We start from the raw sequence: 24,815 nt of genomic DNA, 5'->3' as shown, positions 1-24,815 counted from the left end.
CTGTCCAAAACATGATAATAAAATAAACTAGATTTGTTACATTTCCTAAAGAAACAAAAAAAAAAAAAAGAATGTGCTTGGAAATGCAAAACTCATCTGTAAATAAATGAAATTGGGTGCTGTGATGAAGTCTGAGACTTTCTGCTTTATACCACAGAAAACATTATAATAAATGACAGGACGTAATTTAAACTTATCGCTATTTCCGTGTCTCTTCCAACAAAATTGTCTTGAACCACGATTAAGCCAGAGGTGACAGAAGAACTTGTCTCACAGAACAAGAGGGGGAAAAAATGACACCAAGAAAGGAAAACGTCAAGCAACATTATTATGCCCACGAATGCATGTCACACTGAGCTTTGCTCAAAGCTAAACCATCTGTATGCATTTTGTCTACTACTTCCTTTTTATCTTTACAAAGTATATAAGCTTTTGTTTGTGGGTGCTTTGGATGAGAGCGATAAAACTATCAAATAAACATAGAGACAGCTGTTGCTTGAAGAGGTACACTTAGAAAAAAATGCCAGAAGATTATTTAGGATTATTTAGGCACAAGTCTTATTTTTGCATTTTTACAAAATTAGCATAAATTAAATTCAGTACAATATATTGTACAATTGTTCTGTCAAAAATTGTCACTACACAAAATGTATGCAATGTTTTCTATGCAATATATCATTTCTTGTACAACCCAGACATTCTTGACAGTCCCCATGAGATTCACCCTACTATTTGTTGTGTGTCTTATTCTAAAAGACTTTCCCCTGCATCCCCGTCCAACCCACTTCTCCCATTTCCTCATGGACCCCATTGACAATGTGTGACCAAGGAAATCTGGGCGTTCTTGGGCAGTGGGAGTCCCCATGACCAGGCACAAAGCCCCCTGTCAGTTACCTTTTCACCTTTGGCTGGTGAAAAGGAGGCCCTAGACAATAGGGGCCACTCAGCTGGAGATGGTGGAGTCTCATGGGTTTGGGAACTTGCTCACTCTCTTTTCGTTTCATTTTTGACTCCCCATGTTCATTTGAGGCCACCTCAAGGTGCATTTGTTCACCCCTTCCTTTTGATAACACAGAAGTAGCTTTGCCTGTTATTGCCTTGCAGCCTTTTAAAAGAAAAGTTGCTGGAGCGACAGACAGACAATGTGTCAAGGGGGGTACTTGAAGAAGACTACATTCTCCTGTGGGAGTACTTCCTATTAGCCCACAATGGTCCATACATTATAAAGTGGTTTTTTATGGAAGCTATTTCCATGCTAAGTAAACTTGTTGTATTGTTGTCTTTCATACACTATCACCACTAGATCGGATTTAACTGATTCTTTTTGTTTTTATTTTCTCTTTTGCAAGAAACTTTATGTTTATCATATTGCCCATTATATTTAAGAATTAAATCATATGTTATTCTGTTTTCCAGCCTGACATTGGTGCATTATGAATATAATTTACTATGTATTATGTTGATGAGCTAATCATGTACTGTGCATTTCTGATTAAAATATAATTCTAGTCATAATTTAAGAAACAAACATAGTAGTAAACTGATTCTGCAGTCCAGCTGTTTTTATCTTATCATGCCACTAGAGAGCAGTAATAGACTCAATTATTTTTTTCCATTGAGTTAAATGAAATAATAATAACATTAATAATAATAATAATAATAATAATAATAATAATAATAATAATAATAATAATAATAATTATTATTATTATTATTATTATTATTATTATTATGTCATTTACAGTTTTAGACATTATCTGTAACTAGTAATCATGTTGTACACTCTGAAATGTTGAATACAAATTCTAAAACTCAACTCACACACAGTGGCCTGAACAACTGCATTAAGGAAGATGACTGGGTTTTTTAAGAACAGAAAATCATTTAACTAATTGCAACAAATGAAGCTTTACAACTTAGGCCTATGTATCTTTAAAAAGTCTTTAAAAAGATAAGAAAGTGCATTAAAATTGTCAACATAAGTATCAGCAGTGGTTAAGATCTCCTGCAAATATGTTTAGGCCGTGAAAGACGGAGGCAGTGGATATCTGATTTGGGAATGAATTAACAGATTCATTTGAATGATTCTATTGAACCGATTAGCACACTCTGCTGTACTTTTTTTGTTTAGGAGAAAAACTGCCAACATGATTTTTTTATTATTATTTTACTACACATAGCCTAACTATATGCAATTCAACAGGTTTAGATATTTTTCAGTTACCACAAACATAAATATATAAGTGTGTGCAGAATTTTAACTGAGGTAACAAACAGGCTGCTCAGATTCCGTTATGACCACTATTTGACTCTGTATCCACAAAACACAAGTACTGTCATCATGTATCACCTAACCTATGTCATTAGTGATTTGTTTAACATGTATTTTACATTAGGGTGAACATACGTGCCCTTTCTCCCAGATACATCCTGGCCAGGATTTCTATATTGCCTAAAATATCCAGGTTATGTTTTTGTTTTCTTGTATTCATAGGCCTACTTGCTGAAAGTAAAAATCGAAAAATAGTTTGACCAAAATTAACATGCAAACATTGTACATAATCCACCAATCATGTCGCGAGACAAGGTCGGATCTAATGCTGCGTTCCAGGTATGTTTTTGAGCCCGTAAAACGACTTTGTAGCGCTCCAGGCAAGTCACGCCAAACTTCCTGAGTGCAAGGAATTGTAGCTAGATTATTCATTTTATTGCAACGTTGCATTGTCCTAAAATCTATTTTTCAATGTGTACCACTTGCATAAACACTGCATCCGTAGACAATATTATTTGTAGGGGCGCCATCATTCTTTCGCGTGCTGTGTGCCGTCAGAACTCAGAACTGGGACTACATCGATCTAGTACGAGTTCATGGGTGGGAAGTCACGTGTTCAATTGCCATTCCAGTGCACTTTCACAGGTTTAAGTTTGGAAAAACAAGGGTTGCCTGGAACTCGGCATAAGGTTCAAAGCACTGCAAATACGCATACACAAACGTTTGTTCAACTTGTAGTGAGAGTGAATCGAAAGCATGAGTAGCCATCTGCTCTCTATTCTACAGCTCTCACGGTACTTACACCGATCGGTCTGCACAGCACATCACCTGTATTTAGGCCATAGCTCACTGTAAACTAAATGTTGGTTTCGAGAAACAAACCTGACAGAAACGTATTTTAAAAAGTGGACCTCAATCAAAAGTCAATGAATAATTTGCACAATACAGCACTGGGCATAGGCTTATATCAAAGGTCACCAACTGGCGATATGCGTCCATCCGGATCACGAAGCCTTTTGACATTATAAAATAAAGAATAGCATAAATGCCAAACACAGTTTTCTAATAAAATCAAATTCAAAATAATATCAAAAATGGGTCGAAGGGGTGGTTCGACCAGGGAGCAATACAAGCTAGAACCCCCATTGTCACAATAAGACGTAGCACATTTGACAAATAACAAGAATCAGTGAGTCGGCTCTTCTTGAATTGGTTCATTGAACCGAATCGATCGAGTGAACAGATTCGCTAAAATGAATCCAACGTCCTTGTGCTAGTGTTCTCTGTTCTGAGACTGAGACACACACACACACAAGGAGTGAATGTTGAGTCCTGTAGAGCCAATGAGCTGGGACCGGATACGATATATCCTCTGGGACAACAGCTACTCTGTTCACCCCCTTCACTTCCACATGACGCCATTTACAGAATAAACCCGACCTCCTCTCCGGAAAGAAGAAAAAACAAGAGCTGAAAAACTTGAAATCAGCACAGTGTGTGCCATGCAGCCAAACATTCAACTTGCAGACCGCAACGCTACTTCTTGAAAAAAAAAGTATTTAGAGTTTTCATTTTTTTTTCTATAAACTCGGCTCATTTTGTTGGATTCTGGAACTTATTCTCTTTTTGGCATAATTTGTGGTTTAAAAGCATTAGTTAAACTGCACCACTTGGAATCAAATTCAGATGTTATTGTTTCGCGCGAGCTACTCGGAAAAATACGCAAATACGAGGACGCGCGAGTGTTTGCTGTCGTCGGGATTTTTGTGAATGAATCTCCCAATGAACTGAGGATTTACCAAAGAGAAATTCCTACTAGTAGGATATACTCTTCACAACACAGCTAGGGGGTTGAGGTGGTGAGATCACGGTAAGTGACATGCGATACAACTTTTTTTGCAGTGGATTTTGACAGATTTTCACTTTAGTTTCGTTTATTGTTTATTTAGTCCTGCATTATATTATATTCATTCGTGACTTTTTCCAGTGCTTATGCTCCGCGCCATTCTTGCAGCTGTGCAAATTGTTGCCATACGGATCTGTTCCCTACGTACGTACTTTGACTTGCTGTTCATTTAAAGTTGCGAATTAATGAACAACGTCATCTACAGCTGCACGTTTATTATAAAAACCATTACTTGGACCCACTGTGATTTTAATAAAAACTTCACACATTTACATTTTTGTATAATTTAACGTTATGAATAGACATTGATAAATGTCATATGATTTTTTTTTTATTCTTTTTCTTTCAATCAAAAACCTATAAAACTTTGCGCTAAACATTTTAATAATAAATAAATAAATAAACCTTTGGCTGCTGTTGTAAAAAAAAAAAAATTAAATAATTATTACTTGGTTACTCTAGGTTTAACCAAGTTACGTATTGTTATGAAGTTAGAATGCATGCTGATAACCCAGATCAGAAGTTTAAATAGCAGTGAGGAGATAAACAGATGTTTAACAGACATTTTGCTGATGGGGCCTCTCCTTGGAAAGAGAGATTGTGCATTGATATGGTAATTTGGGGTAGTGTTATTTAGATTGAACTCAACTGGTGCAGAGAGTCCCGGCAGAGACGTATGGTTTCAAGGGTGTATTGGTTTTTGTTTTTCCCCACTTCAAGACGTGGATATTTTATTTTTCTGTATGTAAGTTTATTATTATTATTATTGTTATTATTATTATTTGTGCCAAGAGCTCCGCCCTCCATTGATATCATCATAATACATTTATGGACATCATGTTATTGCTCCTATGCACCCAGATGCTAGATATTAAAATTGGCAGTAATACTATGGAAATGTATTCTGGTATATGTGAACTTTTACATTAACTTAACACTTTACCTGCATCATCTAGGTACAAGACCACCTTTTCTTCAATTTTCATAATAATTGCAATTTTAAATTATTTAAACAACTGTGTTTTATATATATAATTTTGGATCCTTATGACTAAAATAATAGGTTGAACTAGAAAACAAAGTTAAGTTGGGTTGGCTTTTATTTATTTATTTTTTTAATCATTTATTTAACCTATACATTTTAAGCCTATACCAAAACTGCAAACAAGTTATAATTGCCTCTGCAAGGAATGAGCGCAGTGAGCATGGTGTTTGCAATGTTACAATAAAAAGACAAGCTACACAAAATCAACACAAAAAAAGTAAATATTCAGTTAAAAGTTAATTGTATAGCACTTGTTTACAGTACACTTAAATTTCCTACAAGTAAGCCAAAGATGATGATTGTTTCAATAAATGTACAGCTAAGTTAAGTTAAGGGTGTATATAGGAACACATTTTAGAATGGTCTAAAACTTTTGTTGTTGATAGATGATGAAGATTGTGCAGAAGACAAACTGGTATATATTGCTCTGCAAAGACATCCTTATTTATTCTTGATCTGATAATGTGCAGCACCCGAGACACTGTAGAGCAAAAGTGGTTTTGAGTTTACTAGATGTTCCATGAACTTGATAGCTGCAGGTGGTTAAGGTCTACCGCATTGATGATCAGCCTTCCAGGGCTGTAGAGGTGGGGAGTAGTTGGGAGATTTGCATTATGGAGCTTACCATCTGCCATTTCTTTTTGCCTAGTTTGTATGATTTACATATGGTTAGTTTATGGGATTTTACTTCCCTGTACGCACTCGTTTAACTGTCTGCCTTTCTCATAGGACTTCAGATGTGTTCAATGCCAGCCGGAGAGTTCCCACTTCAGAGTAAAGATGGAGATGAGAGCTCAAAATGGCGGCAGCGGCTCTTCTGGCTTGCTGCTAGCTTTGCGTGACAGTGGCGGACCCCAGACTGGGGATTCAGAGCCTTTGGAGGGTCAGGTGCTCTCCCTGGACCAGATCAGGACCATCCGCAGCAACAATGAGTACACAGAGGGCCCGACAGTGGCACCCCGGCCACCGGCCTCCCAGCAGAAAACGGACTCGCAACCTTCCAGCCCAACTTCCACCTCCTCCATTGAGCTCTCTGAGCATAGGAACTCCCAGAGAACCCAACAAGCTGGACAGCAGACTCCTCAACCAGCACCTCAGTCACCAAGGAGTGGCGTGAGCAGATCCATCAGTGGCACCAGCGATGGGTCAGTCAGTACTGCCAGGGCCAGTGAAGGCAGCACTTCATCGGAACAAAGACTTTTGGGAAACGCCGGTGGGACGGGTGATCGGGTGGTGAGGGTGCAGCCCAAACGTTCAGAGCTGAAGCAGGATGAACTAAAGCCCTTGGAGACAACCCCAGGCCATGGAAAGCACTCAAATCGCTGTGAGGACTGTGGCCGCTGCAAGTGTGAAGGGTGCACCTGCCCTCAGACCCTTCCGTCCTGCTGGATGTGTGGCCGCAGGTGCCTTTGCTCGGCGACAACAACGATGGACTACGTTACCTGTGTCTGCTGCGTCAAGGGTCTCTTCTACCACTGCTCCAGTGATGATGAGGATGTGTGTGCGGACAAGCCCTTCTCTTGCACCCAGTCACATTGCTGCATGCGATGGTCGGCAATAAGCGTCCTGGCAATTTTCCTTCCCTGCCTGCTCTGCTACCTCCCGGCAAAGGGCTGCGTGGCGTTGTGCCAAGCATGCTACAACTGCACCAGAAAGCCAGGATGCCACTGCAAATACAAAGGAATTGAGAAATAAACAAGGCTTGGTTCCTGAAGTAGGACTGAGAAGATAACCTTTTCAGGGACTATCTTCAGAGCAGTGGAAGAATATTCCCAAATTGTTGTAGTTTTGGCACTGTAGACCATGAGGTGACATTGGATTGACGGGAAAACTGGTTTGAAGTGGTTTGCTTGTTTGTTTGTTTTTGCTTTTCTCTTATCCACTTTCTCTCTTTCTATCACTCTTTAAGGGGGATAATGTTTTCGTTTTAAACTGAAGTCCAGAATGTTAGCCCTATTGACATTCAGTAATATGACTGATAAAGGTGACAGACTCTCCTAACTAACTTTTTTGTGAATAGTATCTGCAAAAGTATGTAAATTAGCAAATGAGCTCTTTTTCTGAGAGATTTTATTTTTGTACATATAATATTTCAACTGTGAAAAGCATTGTGCCAAACCAGAGGCACCTTGACAGATCCATATATATGACGCATATATAAAACTTGTATAGTCTTGTACATTCATTTCGAATGTATATCAATCACTCTTGATATTTTGCCTTATAGAAGAGAAACCTTTTACATGAATTATCCCTACAGCTATACTTGTAAATTGTACAGTGACCCTAAGGAAAAAAAAAAACTTTATTTTCTAATTTCAACACATTGTTTAGTGTAAAAATATTTATTTGAAGTTTTATTATTTTATAAAGTAATATTTATTTTGAGAGGCATCTTTATAGGCATCACCCCAACTCTGAGAAACAAAACCTACTCTGTTATTGCTGCAAAAAAAGGGTGGCAAGGGTGTAAAATCTGATGCATTTGTTCACTATTAAATAGAAAATATATTAACGTTTTGAAATTAAACAATGCATTTTCTCTGTTCTTTATGGCCTGCTGTTGACCTTGTTTTTTAGCCTTTGAGCACAAAGACCCATTTCAGAAAATCGACTGTGTTTTCAATCGCCTTTGTTTACCCGACGGATCTTCTGTCAGGCTCGCATTTCACTTTGCGTTTATGATGACAGCGATGATGTTCGCAGAGCTTCAGTTTCGAGGTCATCTGAAAATAAAGCGATGAAAGTGATAGTGTACGCTGGCAAATCAGCAAAATAGGTGCGTTACTGAGAGATTCTATCGATGAGATCTTCCTGCACAAAGGAGATCAAGTGAAGTTTAATATAGCTCACTATAAATGCCACATTGACTATTGTTTGGTGTTGACAGTTATTTCATGAATGATCTTGCTTTAACCGTGACCATTTGTAGACATGGGTGTAATCTTCACTGGAAAATTGCAGAATTCTGTTAGTTTGTACTGTTTTGGTTGACCAAGAAAACTTGACAAGTCTATAGTTATCTAATAGTCACACTGAATTTAGATGTCTGTGCATACAGATCAAGTCATCAATTATGATTAACAATAATTAACACCAATACTTGGAACAACATCTTGTCTGATAAAACCACCCAAACAAACTGATCTCAGATCATGAACAACCCGGTTCCTTTACAAAGAAGCCCTGATCTCGAGCCAGACCTTCAGGGGTAACTTCCAGCCTCCCCTGCCAGCAGCGGATACTGGCTGCATTTACTTCCATGGGAAACATCTGGCACTGGTTTAATCATTGAAGTATGCAAACCACTAGTTGACATCAGGAGAATCAGAGATCGTTTTTGTTGGCAAGCCATTGTTTGCTACGATTCTTCCAATCCTTGCTTGTGTTATGGAAACTGCCATGTGGAAATATTAAGAGTAGATATGGTATACGCAAGATGCTTTATTAATTCTGCTTTTGAGGAAATGTTTGCCCCCTAGATACTCTGCAAGTTGATTGTTGATTGGTTGTGTAAGGTGTGACCTTTAACCTATTTATATTAAGGAACTCTGAAAGGGAAATATGATTCTTAAAAAAACTTAAAGAAAACATAACTGATAACTCTGTTTGCATTATCTTTACCATTATTTAACTTGATTTGAATGAGGCATGAGAAAAATCACTTGAAATAGATATGATTTTAAAGTAGTGGTTCTCAAATTCAGGTCTCAGATTTTACATTCCAAATAAAGTGTCATGCATTTGCACCAAAATCCATTAGAGTTTGAATGGTCTACAACAAAAAATGCACAGATATATGGTTAGTTGCAGTTTTAGTGGTTTTCATCACTGCAACCCATTTTAAAGAGTGCAAACCATCAGTTGGCAATCACTCTTTAAAACTAAACAGCTTAAAATGTCCTGGTCATGATGTTGATTCTACATTGTTTATTATTAAAATAATATATGTTGATCTTGTAATGCATGCATGCCTCATTTCATTTAGTCACAAAGTAAAAGGCTGTGCCTATTTCCCATTTTCTTCCCTGTGACATGATGTGCACTACTAACATTCGCACTGTTGGTTCAGCATGTTGGCGCATGTTTGTTTTTTGCTGAGGTTTTGAGTGACAGCCAGCCAGCTTTCACCCCTCGGTAGGGATGAGCCCCCTTCCATGTTTACGCGGCAAAAAACAAAACTGTCCCGATCGCTCGAGTGTGTCGTCTTCCGGCTTGCCTCCAACCCATTGTTTTAAGCTGTGAATGGCAGGGCAGTGACGGGGGGTTGATTTGCTCAAGAAAGCCCTGCAAAGGGTTAAAGACATTACTTTGAATGACAATAGGCCAACAGTTTACCCCCACATTCGAACCCTTGTGTATTCACCATCTTTTCAATGGTCCTCAGTTATTTCACCGCCTCTTAAGCCTCTTCAACTACCTGCTTGGTATTCTCACAGGGCAGCCTTTGAGTGTCTGTGTCTGTGTGTGTGTGTGTGTGTGTGTGTGACAGCACGCACGCGCATGTTTCCTACTTTGCGTGCGAGTGTTTAGCAGCCACTAAATGTGTTGTTATGGGTGCAGGCAGCACAAAAGAAGGATAGAGGGGAAAAATGACACCCTTTTGAAAGAGCTGCAATTGCATGCCAAGTTCAAGAGAAATGGAGAAATATAGATTTCTCCAATGAGCAGAAAAAAATGGAACAGATAAAGGCTGGGAGGGTTGACCTCAATAAACAGACAACAGACGGGACGGAACTTACTTTGTCTAAAAATTAACACTAGTATTAAGTGCTCGCCTAGGCCAGAACGTCAAGTAATTGTCAAAAGGAATGGATTATACCATTGGGAAGTTATTAATTTGTCATTCAAGATGTTATGTACCCATCAGTTGATGTTTGGTTTTGTTTGAAAGGGTATTGATTGCTTCCATCCTCATTCTAAATGTAACCATGACAATAATGACAAGCTAAACAAGCAAAGAGAGATAACCTTGACTGTTTACCACAGGACTAAACTTGGGTTTGAGGGTTTAACACGGCAAAACATCAAAAGAAAACAAAATAAAAAAGAATGTGGTCAGCTGAAACTAACTGAAAGGCACCTAACAGAACAAGATAAAATGCATTTTCAAGATACTTAAATAAGCTTTGATGTGTGACACTGGACCACAAAACCAGTCTTAAGTGTACATTTTTTCGATTTATACATTTAAAAAAAAAACATAAATTAAGTTTTGATGTATTTACGGTAGGAGATTTACAAAATATTTTCATGCAACATGATCTTTAGTCATTATCTAATGATTTTTGGCATGAAAGAAAAATCATAATTTTTCTTTTTCTTTTTTTTGGCTATTGCTAATAATATACCCCAGCAACTTAATCCTGGTTTTGTGGTCCAGGGTCATATATATATATATATTATGAACAGGCCCTCAGATCAAGAGAGACACCCCCATTAAGCAAGAGCAAGGGAGTCTGAAAAAAAGAGCGAAAGAGAGAGAGTAAGCAGCAAAGCAATTGGAAAAGCCCCCAGAGCGTCTCTTTGTTGGTTTTAGCTGGGCCCCGGAGCTCATGCCCCGTTCTGAAGCCCAGATCTATTCAGTCTGCTCATCAAGGCAGAATACTCAACAGGAAGGAAGGAAGCAGCCCATTCTTTATACGCCCATTGTCTGACCACCAGGCTTAAGCAATCAAACAGCTATGTGCCGAGAGAGCGAGAGAGAGAGGGAGCGAGCAAGATGAGGTGCTCGCTGGGGGCAGGGAACGAGAGCCCATGGTCTGTGTTCCATCCTGAAGTTTTTATCTGTGTCTCTGGCAGTCAGGGGCTTCCCGATTTCTTCACAGAGGCAATATGTATGCATTTTAAAACATGTTCTGATTCTGATTAAAAACAACATTGGCTTCGTACACAAGTAACTTTCTTTGAACTTTAGGGTGGAAACATACTTTACACAAGTATGCAGACATTGCAAGTGTGCCTAAGATAAAGAGGGTTTGGTTAAAGTTACCATCAAGCATGTGCTCCAAACAGAAGTGTTATTAAGCTAAAATTCTATAAAATGTTGACTGTTTTTCTTGCCTTAATCTGCTAAGGTTGTCTTCAAACTATTGTTCCACTAGTGCTTGATCTAAAAGAGAAAAGTGACTGTAGAAAAGACAGTTTATGCTAATGTCTGCTATAGTGCCCCTTGTGGCAACGCTGGGAATGCAATGTGCAAGTGTCCTCTGACACTATATATATATATATATATATATATATTTTTTTTTTTTAATTTAAGACACACTTATAAATTTGTGGTACAATCATAAATAATAAAAATGTACAAGTGCTACAATCTTACTTGTATAATTTGCTTCCACCCGTTTAAACTTATACTGTGAAATTCTGCAGCATTTTCTCGCTCTGCAAACTCAAACTACATTCTAAAACTCGTCCTGACATTCCTGCCTGAATGAGCCTTCGGCTTTACCCCAAGGCAGGGGAAGATTAAGTTTCCGAGAGAAAGAGGGATGAAATTCCATAATTGCATGGTCCTTTCTCTTCCACCCTCCTTCTGCGCCTTCCCACCCTTTCTCATGTCAACAACAAGCACCAAATCTTTTCAAAACTTACATCATCAAATGCAATCATTGATAATACTTCTTATTTAAAAATGACAATATACTATGATTATTCTGACTTTAAAATAAATATTTGTTAAATATAAAAATAACTTATGTAGCTTATTCATAGTGACTTTGACAAATGTTTCATTTAAAATTTAAATAAGTAATTTTTTCATCAAATTTTATATAAAATTACATAATTTTTTATTAGTTGTGGCAGAACCTTAAATTGTGAAGTTTGAGGAGATTACTTTTCTAAGCAATCGGGCTTACAATTTTACCGAATAAAAAATCAACTGTAATTTAATGTAAATAAATTTAATACAATACAATACAAAAGACACATCTACAGACCCGAATATCAAAAAGATGGATGTTTAAGACATATTCCAATAATCAATCACTTAGCAACCACCCAGAACAGCCTAACAACCAGCATTTCTGTAGTGACTTTTGCATCATCAGGCATCAATCACATTTCCTTGCATAAATGTCAACTATATTACACAATATAGTCCTTACAGGAACTTCAAGCTTCGAATCGTGCAGCCTAACTTCAACTTTAAAAACTGTTTAAAATCACAACTGGCATGTAGGTATACTGACACTCTCACACACACAGGATATGGACATGACTCTCTGTCAGTGACGAGAAAGCACCTCACAAATGTGTTTCTGAGAAACTTTATCTTGTCTGCCATTTCCTGTGGAAACTAACCACACAATCCATCCACTAACAAACACGACAATGAATAGACCACACATTGCATCACATGCAGTGGCCCCAGAAAGTATTTGGACACATTGATGCTAAAGTTAGACTTTGAAATGTCACTGCATTAGATCAAAACAAGTTCTCTAAACAAAACATTGTTGAATTGTTTTCTTGGTCTCAAGGTGATTTACAGTGGATGTGTGCAGTCAGTTCCCCTCAAGTTCACACAGGTGAAATATTATTATGCTAATGTTTCACACTTACAATGTGTTTTGCCTCACAAATTTTAAGTCTGACATAAGTGTATAAATACATATTGGGCCACTGTATAAATCAACTTACATTATCCCTAAGAAAGAAAAGATAAATCTGCTTTTAAATAATTGGAATGCATTACAAATTGCAGAAGTTAAAACTTAAATACTCAATCTAAAAATTCTGGGGGAATTATTATGCATTTATTTTTCATTTTGTTTTAACCTTTTTTGTTTTTTTCATCCTGAGAAGTTTCATCTTTGCACATGCACTCACTTGCACTCATATTTCTGTACATAAAAAAAACCTGCACACACAAAGAAAACCTCAAAATGAGCATGCACGGACACATGGCCGAGCACCGGAATTATCGTGAATCCAGGGCATATCAATTATCTCTCTTTAAAAGAGAAAAGAGCGGAACCAACTCTGGAAAAAGGTGAACTCTGGGACAGTGGAAGAAGAAATGAAAGAAGCCTCTTTAACTTATGTAATAGGCATCATCACACATTAGAACATGAGAGAACTTCCTAAATGAACAATCCAGCCTGGAGGCAAAAGGAAGGAGGGATGGGGAGGCTGGGGGAAAAAAAGAGGGATACAAAGGCAGTGGTCTTGCCTTTGGGTTAATTGAATTAAAGGACATGAAGGAGCCCTGGAAAAGGCCTGCGTGGTCGTTGGGGTTGGTGGGGGTACAGGACTAATTAGAGAGGAACACAGACAGACAGAAGCTAGAAGCGCAGCAGGCTTTTGGAGAGCGGGATCACAGACCGAGAAAAATGTCTGAAAGTGGGAGTCAAGGAATTTGTGTTTGCTCATCTGTTTATTAAATTGTTTATTTAATTTAATTGTTTATTTAAAAAAAATAATTATAAAAAAAATATAATTTTTTTAATTTATTAAAACTTTTTGTTGTATGTTTTATCTTAAAGTTAATTCATTCTGTCAGTTGTTCTTATTCTTATTAATACACATTAAAACAACTAAGAGCAACTTAATAATTGCAGTGGAATAAAAAACACCACTTGATTCCCTTAGCTACTCCCTATTCAACCGCATAGCAATAGACTAAACGCAATTACCCAGAACACCCTAGCAAGTTGGCAAAAACTTTCAGAACAGCTTAGCAACCGCCTAGAAACTTAAAAATAATAATAATAATATATATATAGTAACTAACTAGCAACCAAACAAAACAGGTAATTAATATTCGAAACAATTCAGCAACTGTATATAATTGTGATAAAAAATAAATTAAAACTCAACACACCTTAGCAACCACCTAGTAACATCATAGCCTACTAATGTCATAGCAACCATGCAGCAAAAATGAAACTTTAAATGCCCAAGCAATTACCCAGAAACATGTCAAAAAACGTTTGGAACACCTTAACAAGAATCTGTATAACAACTGACTAAAAACCTCTCTGATCCCCTTAGTAACTAACTAGCAACCACCTAAAACAGGACAGTCACCACTCAGAACAACCTGGCAACTAAATACCAATGAGATAGATAGATAGATAGATAGATAGATAGATAGATAGATAGATAGATAGATAGATAGATCTGCCAAAACGACAGGTTGTGGAATGTGTTACTTTATGACGTAATAGTGTGGCTAAGCACCACCTCTGCAGAAGATCAACACCTGCTACTACATCACTGCCTGTTAAGCCCCACCCACCAATTTGTGCATGTAGTGTATATAATGAGAGAGACAAACAAGGGTCTACTCCAACGACATGTAGACGTTGTGCAGTGCCAAGTTGTGAAAAACATTGCATTGCATTTGCATTGCCTTTTTTCTGATCCCAACATTAGGAAAAGGGTGGATGCACTTTAATTTTAATGAAACTACCTAGTAAGCTGCAACCACTTACTAACAACCACCCAGAATGCCCTAGCAACACCCTAGCAGCAGAAAAAAAGTCCAAGTTAAATGCCCAAGCATCCAAAACATCTTATAGCAACATCATAAAAAAGCATTCTGAAAGCTTAAGCAACCACATAGCACTGTGCTGAAAAACACATAGAACACACTAGCAACTACATAGAAAAGAAAAACGTAGATCATTCTTTCTGATTTCTTCAAAAAGTTTACAAATTGTTCGGGGCTCAGAATGAGGAGAGCCTCATATAAATGATAGGAAAGCCTACAGCCAGCAGCTCCATATAAACAGTGTACTGGACGTCAGGCCATGCGTCTACTGGATGGATGAGGTTGTCAGCCAAAGTGTAATCACAGTACAACACCAGCACAACAGGAAAGGCAAACGCTACACATGGCTCCACTCAGAAACATCTCGACCACAAACCCTGCGCTGCTGACCCGCTGTGGCATGTCGACATGACACAACACCACATGACAAATTACAACAAATTATATTGTGTAATATATATATATATATATTTTTTACATTTATCTTTCTCTGAATGTGCCCAAAGGAAACTATTACTGAGATATTGCTCGACCATTGCTCTATCATTGCTCGAGGAGTCATGGTTCAAGTAAGTGTCATGTATCTAAGGGTCCTGCAAATGTATTTTTTAATAAATATATAATTTTATACAATTGTAAATATTAATATTTATTTATTTATTATTCATTTATTATTTTATATCCTTATTATTATCAGTCTAGAGATTAAAAACTATATATATATATATATATACACATTTTTTATTATAATTTTGGTTTAATTTGACATGTTTATGCAGAAATATAGAAAATCCTAAAGGGCTCACAAACTTTCAATTGGCACTGCATATATATATATATATATATATATATATAAATATATATATATATATATATATATATATATATATATATATATATATATATATATATATTCCTTTGAGTGAATGAGTAATAAGTTCGAGGAGGGCATCATTTACAGTGGTTCATACAACGGAATGACTGCAGAACCTCACAAGACCCTAAACGACACATTGTATAATTAATGACAGATTGTAAATACTCCCTCCCAACTGAACCCATTCAGTAGCTCTCAACAACCAGCCAGTGGCACACAATGGTGTTCACAAGAGTAGGACTAACAACAGCATTCACCATAAACTCTTGAGCAGGAACAGAGATCTTTAGCTTGGGCAAATCATTAACTAGCCTGCCACTAACGCAACGATACCGGTCCTGGAGATGCTCTGGAGCTTTAGGGCTCTATGGCTGGTCTGAAAGCAGTAGCGATCTCTTTTGCATGCATACACACTTCTGCGTTATCTACCCACTCCCGACCATATTTCAGGCCATGCGGAGTTCGAAAATGGGACAGTCTGCAATGGTTTACCACGATGGTGTTTGAACCCAGGAGCTGATTGCTGTTGACTCACACCGCACTAGAGTGTGTGCAGGTCTCGGCACTGATTAGCACAGTCTCCATCTGTTTCTAAACAGCAGCGACAGTTTTTTTTTATCCAGTTTCCTAAGTAAAGGCGCGCCTTAATATACATTCATTTGGGCCAGACATAATTTGACTCACTCACTGATGAAAAAGTTGTTGGTGGGGTGTCGCATCTAAACTTTTTATTGGCACTTTAAAGTGTTAAAGTAGTCTTGCATGTGCCTTTCTACCAACTTTTCATGTTTTTCCTTATCTTCAGAAGAAGAAAAGGGACTCTGATGTTTAAACAAGGTTGTTAAGTTTATAGGTTCTGTCCCGAGAGCCTGGGCGCCTGCTGCTTCATAAACGATCACTTTATCACACACACACACATACACACAAATTGTTGCTAAATTATTTCTTCTTTAGGTGAGAGACAGTTACATGAGAGTAATGATGCACATAAGAAAAAATAAATCTCAAACGGTTTTTAGATTTCTCATCGCATTATTCCTAGACCTTTTCTATTATTTTTATAGTTCTATACACATTTTTTTATATATATATAGTTTAATCTATACAGTATATTGTTGTTGTCATTTAATTGTTTATATTAAAATCCTTTATTTATATCTATTATTATTAGTAGTAGTAGTAGTAGAAGTATTATTTTTTTATATTTATTATTTGCATGTTGTTATTTTGTGTATTATTATACCTATACCTGGCAAAAAGATAAATTAGAAAAGTGATAACTCTGTTCAAAACACAAACCATCAATAGTAAAAGAGTTGCTTGGCACACCAATAATTATAAACCTAACTTGAACTACTATAATTTCTGATATTTGAACAAAGAATTATTCAGGTAAGCTACAAACATGAAGCACATCTCGCACAGAATTTTTTGCATGTATGCAAATATACTAACTATGGAATCCGTTAGAAATGTAGGACACATGATGAGATATGCAAACATGACCACAGAGTATGAAACCCCTCTTTCAATTTGAGGTCACTGTTCTATATCTTCAAACCAATGCGTAAGTCACGTCTCCTGTGTTCGAGTTCCCTTTGAAAAGACCCATTGAGACACGAGTTATAAACTTGAGGTACACAAACCTGCAAGCCAAACACGGTCACATAACCACAGAGGTAAAAAAAAAAAAAAACGATGCTGAGTTGCTCAGAATAAGAGGAGACGTATATTTAGTATAAAACAGGTTGTGTTAAATGTGAGTTAGGCAGCTGTGATAATGAAAAAATCCGTCATCACAAGGGCAATAAAAAATGGGTCAGGCCACATTTCTTTAACAAACAGTGAGACGGACAGCCACCCAGTCATTCAGCAAGTAATACACACACAGACTTACTTCCTAATGTTCCCCTTTACAAAATTACTTTCCATAAAGTATTGCGCTAGGCTTGTTTCTTAAACGGATTTCCCATGATCTCCAACTAAATTCAATTAAAGCTCCATAAATCTCGGAAACTGGGATTAAACTCGAGCGTATGATTAATGGACCTGTTTTATTAGTGGTTTCTCCAAACAGCTGTGGATCCCTCCGTCAGCCAAAGTTTAATAATTGTGTTTTCTAAGGCAAGCTTCACTATTACTATCGCTCATAGGGTCGTGGATTTGAATCAACCCTAAGTAATATGCAATCCTAAGTATTAAACCTCAGCCTGTAACTGTATGCTATGAACATGAATCATACATATATTGTGAAGCTTCATGAGGAGGTGTGCTATAACACTGAAAACTCCTTATCATCTCCATAACAAAGCATTAATAATCATTCAGAACACCTTAGCAACAATTTGCCAACTGCATAGCAGTGTTCTAAAAACAATTAGAATATCCTGACAACCTAGCAAAACCCTAGCGACCACCCAGAGCAATCCAAGAACAGCACAGCAGAGTGCTACAAACATAATTTAGTAAAGATCCAAAACAGCTCTTAGAGTGCCTCATATGTCATATCTCCCTATTGTGGATACAAAATAAATCATCAGAAAATAAGTGAAACCTCCTCTTGCAGCATCCTTTTACGGCTCTGACTTGCCTAAAAACAACAACAACAACAAAAACAAAAAGGCAGCTGCTGTAGTCTATTAGGAAGGCGTGAAAAAAACCAAATGCCGTGGACAGAGCAGTCAGTCTGGGATAAGGGATTAGTGAGTGTTCACCTCCACTGGACCAAGAGCGAACTTGTTAATTGATTGGAAACGTGTTTTCAGTGAATAGGTGGAAGAATAGTTGAAGACAGATACACAGAGGATTTAGAGACAGTTACAACCTCTATCCAAAATCAAGCCTAAAGCAATGAATTACCAAACAAAAAGGTTTATTATTTATTACTACTATGAACTCACATGATTGTGTTAGTGGCTATACTTATTTAAAATCAGTATGTATTACCTTGTTGCTAAACAGTGTAACAGAGTAAGCTAATGGTACAATATGCACAAAACAAACAGCACACACAAAAGCGTATTAAAAATAAAATTGTATTATTAATAATCATTTTGATGAACAATTTTGGAGACTGAATGAAATAGCAGCATGTTTATTATTTATCTTACTGAGCTTGCTGCAACTATGCTCCACTTGACTTTCTAAAGAATGTCTGGATGGATTTTTTTTTTTTTTTTTTTTTAATGCGTCATCAGTATAAAAGGGAAATGAAGTGTGCAAAGTGTTTGTTTGCATTTCAATACAACTTTATTTCAGTGTCCATATCCTGCTGAACTTCATCAGTTCATCTTTTCAGTCTGTCACCTTTAATGTTTTTGTATATAATATCTAAGAATGTTTGAGAAAATTATTAAAATGACAGCTTAAACAATAGAAAGAGTGAAAGAAACAAGGAGAGAAAGAAAATGTAATATTTTTTTATTTAATGAAATCAGAAATTTGAATGCAAGCCAGATTTCCTAGTTTGGCTAAAGATGCACAGTCCCCCATAGGCATGAAATTACACTACAAAAAAAATAAATAAATAAAATAAAACGAATGCCTCAAAACAAGGCTCCTACCTGCAGTTATCTGCATCACTTTCCCTAATGCACACATAGTTTATCCTCAATTATTTCCACACTTCCATAAGAAATCTTGTCTTAATGAAAACGTTTACATATTTATGGCAGAGGCTCTACATATCAAGCAAGTAATAAAAACCCTCAATGTTGATGTTGTCTAGATCTGCTAAACCTCATCATCCCATCACAGGAAACTGACACAACCCACGCACACTATAACAGCACGTTTAAGGGTATAGCATTGTATTTTCTCATAATGGTGACAAACAGTAGTTTTACATAAAATGTAATATAAACCCCAAAATAGTTGGGCACTTAAGCCACACTTAAAAATATATGAATGTCATTTAATCATATTGCGCTGCATAAGTGGCACATATTTTTAAGACAGCACTAGCACATTCTAGCTAAACATTTCATTATTGTGCTTTACTAACTTCTTTAAGATAAAGCATTTGTACGCTTTGTGGTTGTCAAATGTTAGTAGGTGTTAGTAGTAGTTAGTTAGTCTCGCGTAGCCGGTTCAGGCTGAAGTTCTGGAATCTATGGCAACCTTCATTGGCCAAGTCCCTCCCATGATGCCGTTTGACTGACATGTCAAACAACCAATACAGTTTGTCGTTTATCATCACGTTTCGAAGTGTGGAAATGTTGCCGCAATAACAGACCAGTATATTAAACTCTCTGACATATTTTAAAGATTATATGCTGCAAACTTTAAATATTTCACAAACTTTTGAAAATCCAGCGTTTAGTTGATCATGATAAGCACTCGTCATCACAGTTGTAAACACAACGGCTTTCTTTTTTCATGAGGGGGTTTGGCGCCACAGTATCTTTGTTTCCAGGTGGAACATTAGCGAACGCGACACATACATCTCACAGAAATCCTGTAGAATTCAACCAATCCAATGACGACTTCGACACTCCTTAATTTGTGACCCATATGCATCAGACATTTAGCCAACAGTCCATGGGTGTGCATTCTGAGTTTTTTACACTGTTAAAGAGTTGGATTCCCATGCTAAACATGGACAAAGTTTCAAAAATTAAGTTGTACGTTTGAAGGAGTATTTCTGTTGCAAAAATACTCCTTCCAGTTTGTCACAAGTTTCGGAAAGTTTTTTTTTCAAGTATGGCTCTGTGTGACGTTAGATGGAGCGGAATTTCCTTATATGGGTCCTAAGGGCACGTCTGCCGGAAGAGTGCGCGCTCCCATAAAGCAGATCACTGAGAGCACAACCGACATTCACTGATCGGAGCGAGAGCGTCGCGAAATGTCACGAAAGGAGTGTGTTTTTGGTTGCCAGGGCAAGACAACCCTGCACAGATTACCAAAGAAAAAACAGCATTAAGGGACCAGTGGATGGAGTTTATTTTTACAGAGCATCAACGGAGTTGTGCAAGTGTTTGTGTTTGTTCCCTGCATTTCGAAGATGCTTATTTTACAAACAAGGCCCAGTTTGACGATGGATTTGCGTATCGTTTATTTCTTAAGGATGGTGCAATCCCAACAAAAAAGGGTCACGATCGTGTGTTGGAACCGAAGGCGGTGAGTAAAACTGCTTAAAATATCTCTGCCTCCTTGTTAGTGCGTCCGCCTCCCATGCCGGAGACCCGGGTTCGAGCCCCGCTCAGAGCGATTCGTTGCTGTTGCTGCTCTTGTTCAGTTTCAGCCTCGGGATCTGATTCTGGATCATAAATAAATGGCTGAATCTGACTGTTAGCCATAGTTTGTTTTGGATGATGGTTTTTTCCTCAAGGTAATGTCACAGCTTCCAAACGCTCTCAACGCAAAAGCCTACTGGCGCTCGTGATTCTTTAGCTCCGCCCACACGTCACGCCTCCAGTCGGTCGTGTTTTTCCGGGAAAAATCGGTACAGACTATCTTTCTCTTATGAATATAATAAAACTAAAGACTTTTTGGAGTTATGAAGGATGCAGTACTACTCTATAGGTACTCAAGATTAACAGGATATTGAGTGAAAATGAGCATTTCACCCCCCCTTTAATGAGATAAACTACATCGCTGGTTACACTTCCAAGACACCTGTGTAAACTTGAGGACAACTCACTTAATACATTTCCTAACAAACACAAAGTACACCAGTTGGGTAAAAGTCATTATGAAATTAGAAAGAAAAGTTGGTGCTATAATTTGTTTACAGCTGACAATTATTCAATTCTATAAATATATAAAACAAAAAGAGAAATGTAATTTCTATGATCCCCAGAGGTGAAACCTGTGACTGACTGGACAATAAAATCAGGACAGCACACTATCATATGCAATACCAAAAAAGTGATGTTTTGATTGGTTTTCTGTGTTGTTGTATGCATTATATCAAACCAGCAATTTCCGAGAGGATTTGGGGCTGATTTTCTGGGTCCTCGGGCACCAGGGAGGTCCAATCCACCCTGCCAAGATGGTCTGCGGGGAAAGCTGGTCCCAATATCTGCACACATAAAAACATTCCTCTGTTGATTTATTTTTAGACCTAATCTCAAACAGATTTCCACGTTGAGCAAGTCGGTTGGGACTGAGAGAGGTTGCACCCAATCCGTGGAAGCATGGCCCCTCTGAAACTGAATGTTATTCTGTTTTTCTTCTGAGGATTTGAATTCTGTCACTTTCCACTCGTTTGGTGGTAAGCCAGCTAAGCCTAAAAAAGCTGTAGTTTAAAGGACAAGCAGTCAAAAGATTTGTTTGTGACACTGGGAAAAGAGGATTGGCGTGTTGGAATGTGTAAAGTACTTTATTATTCCCACATCCCCATAAAATATCCTTTCACAGCCTTGTGTCAGATTGTTTAAAGCACAGGATATTCACTTTCTTCAGACACAATAACAAAGTTTTTACAAAGAAAGTGGTTCTTGCTTGTGCGAAATGTGCTGCCACAATACTAGAGTGTTCTGGGTGGTCGCTCAGTGGTTCCTGACTGGTCCAAGATTAAAAAGCCCACCTTCAAGTCATTTTGATATTCTGATCCTGCTTCAAAGAAAGGAAATGGGACATTTCGCCAAACAAAAAATGATAATAAAATCTTCCTCTCTTTAACAAGCCACGTGATTTGAGGTATCATTTGTGCCTATAGTTGAAACAGTGCAGGATTAGTTTTGCATTAACCTTTAGCCCCAAGAATTAAACTTTTGTTTGAATTGGTTTGAGCAAGCACCATTAATAATACTTTGAAGTCAGAGGTGCTAAATACAACCCCAGGTACCTTGTCCTTTGTCCCTCCAGGCTTACCTTGTCAGCCTCCCAGACTTGGAGGCAAAACTGTGTCAGAACAGCACTTATGTCTCCAACTAGAGGAAATTGATCTCTCAAGTCTGTCACACAACTATGAAGGGGCCATGGGCTCAAGTGTCAGGTTACCAGAGGCAGGTGCAAACCCACCACTGCAGCCACGAATGGCAAGTGAGGTGAGGAAGCGTGACTTCCCTGGTTAAATTGCCCTGCTATGTATAAAACCTGGTCAAACCCTCTAAATCCTCCTGCAATTGGTGCAGAATTCACAAAGGATATGTCTGTGGAAAGTATTCCCATTGGGTCAGCCCTGCAAAAAGAGACTTGTAAATAGTATGAAAGATGGCCAACATGCCTTGGTTTCTCCAGCTACAGTATACCTGAAGGGGGGGGGGGGGGGGGGGGGGGGGACCCTCTCCTGCCAAAGGTATCGTCTGCGAAATTAGCACAGGTGCAAGGTTTCGCACAACAACAAGCTCTTTGTGAGTAGCATGATCATGTTTTGTGACTGGGTTTCAATTTGGGAAAGAAAACGCAATATCTTAAAGAACAAACATGGTTAGTTTGAAAAGCATAGTTTCATTATCTTGGTAGTGACAGACTACAATTAACACTGGTTGTTAAGAAATAAGTCCCAGCTTACAATGTCATCCGCACATTGGGAATAGAAGCATGGACATTTCTGGAGAGAGGCCAATCCAAACAGAATTCCTTTCACTTGGCATTGCAGCTTGATTAATACTGGAGGTAGAGTCAGACGGTAAGGTTTACTGCGCAAATATAGTTACACAAATGGCAAGACATTATTACAAGTGCATAAGTGTGGTTTTCCCCCGACAAATGGTGCCTGTCAGCATTAGATTTGGGCTTTTAACAGAACTCTCTTTGATTGCTGTTGTTTTTACACTACACTACAATCAATAGAGGTGTTGCTAAATCAGCCAACAAGCAGTAAGTGTTCAATGTTCCTCCTCATTCACACACATGGACTGGAGTTCCACGATGTGGCTGCTGCTGATGGCTGGCTGCAGCCAAAATAGGAAGTCCCTGTGGCGAGACAGCCTCATGCGCTCAAGCTGGAAAACCTTTCAACAACATCCTGTACACTATGATCCAGAAGAAAGGACTCCTTAGAAAGCGGCCCCAATAGTGGAGTACTCCTAAGGAGGAGAAGACATGCCATTCGGTGCATGGAAAGGGATGAAGGCTTTGTAAATAACATCCCTGGAATCCCTGAGCCTGTTTGATAAGAGTTTGCTCCCTTACCAAAAAGGCTGAAGGGAAGAATCGGATCACAGACAGCCATGGGTTGTCATCTGTAGGGGAAGTGAGATGAATGAAGACTTGACAGAAAATTGAAGAGAAGGAAGAGAGAAGTAGACAAAGAAAGAGAATCAGAGATGGAGAGATAGAGAGAGAAAACCTCCCAGGTACTCTGGTGCTTAATTACTTCTCAGGGGATAAATATTTGTTTAGTTACAATGAAGAGTTGTTTCTGAAAAGTTGTTTCAGAAATGATTATTTGATTGAACAAATTAAGAGTTCTCATGTTACTGCTGGATAGCTCCCTGAAAAATGAATCACAATACTGTGTGTTAAGTGAAGATTTTATTATTATTATTATTATTTTTATGGAATTGCTTATCCAAAAATGTTAAATCATCTACAGCATACATTACTGGGGAAAGCGTGATTCAACTGTGACAACATCTTACTGTCTTTGAGAATGAAAGCATACAGCCTGGTGGTCCTGTCTGTTTAGCACTGCTACAAAGCAATTGAATGTCTACATTTTAAGAACATTTTCATCGTCTGTTCATTCTAGCAGACCCCGTGAGGGACAGCCATTCATATGGAAACTGTATGCAATTATTTACAATCCAAACCTATTCAGACGGGTGGAAACCATGTGTTGGCCCCCCATGGTTTAAAGCTTCCCCTTCCTGTCCACACTCAATTCATGGCAATGTGCACCTCAGAGTCTCTTGGCTGAGATGTTATTGGCCTTTATGAAAGTTAAATGAATAAGGCGCATAGGAAACTATAGTTGGCTGCTGGTTTGCAAAGTCCAACCTCATTGTGGTTTTTCTGTGTAGGGTGGAAACATTACTCTGTGTGAGAGGATTCACGTCTTGCCGTTTCATTTGATACAGTGGAAACTTAATTTGTGATAGTCAGCCATCTTTTCAGACCTTATTGATATGGTGCAAATTGTATATATATATATATATATATATATATATATATATATATATATATAAACAAGATTTGTACAGTATTTTGAACAATTGCAAGTGGTGCAATATTGGCAGAAAAAGTTGATGCAAGGGTGTTGTGGCTGGTTGTCAAGGCTTGCTGTATGGTTACTAAGGCATTGTTGGTGGTTGCTCCCTGGTT

General features: G+C 38.0%; 1 protein-coding gene across 1 annotated transcript; it reads left to right on the top strand.

The window, feature by feature from the left end:
- Positions 1-3,591: 3,591 nt before the first annotated feature.
- Positions 3,592-7,776, top strand: LOC113096287 (protein sprouty homolog 2-like). Its single transcript, XM_026261676.1, has 2 exons — positions 3,592-4,142; positions 5,953-7,776. The coding sequence occupies exon 2, from the start codon at positions 6,004-6,006 to the stop codon at positions 6,916-6,918; it is 915 nt and encodes a 304-aa protein (XP_026117461.1). The 5' UTR covers positions 3,592-4,142; positions 5,953-6,003; the 3' UTR covers positions 6,919-7,776.
- The last annotated feature ends 17,039 nt before the right edge of the window (positions 7,777-24,815 follow it).

The sequence above is a fragment of the Carassius auratus genome, chromosome 1 (assembly GCF_003368295.1).
Source record: "Carassius auratus strain Wakin chromosome 1, ASM336829v1, whole genome shotgun sequence".
Taxonomy (NCBI): Eukaryota; Metazoa; Chordata; class Actinopteri; order Cypriniformes; family Cyprinidae; genus Carassius; species Carassius auratus.
The sequence above is the reverse complement of the archived record's forward strand: the minus strand, read 5'-3'. Positions and strand labels throughout refer to the sequence as shown.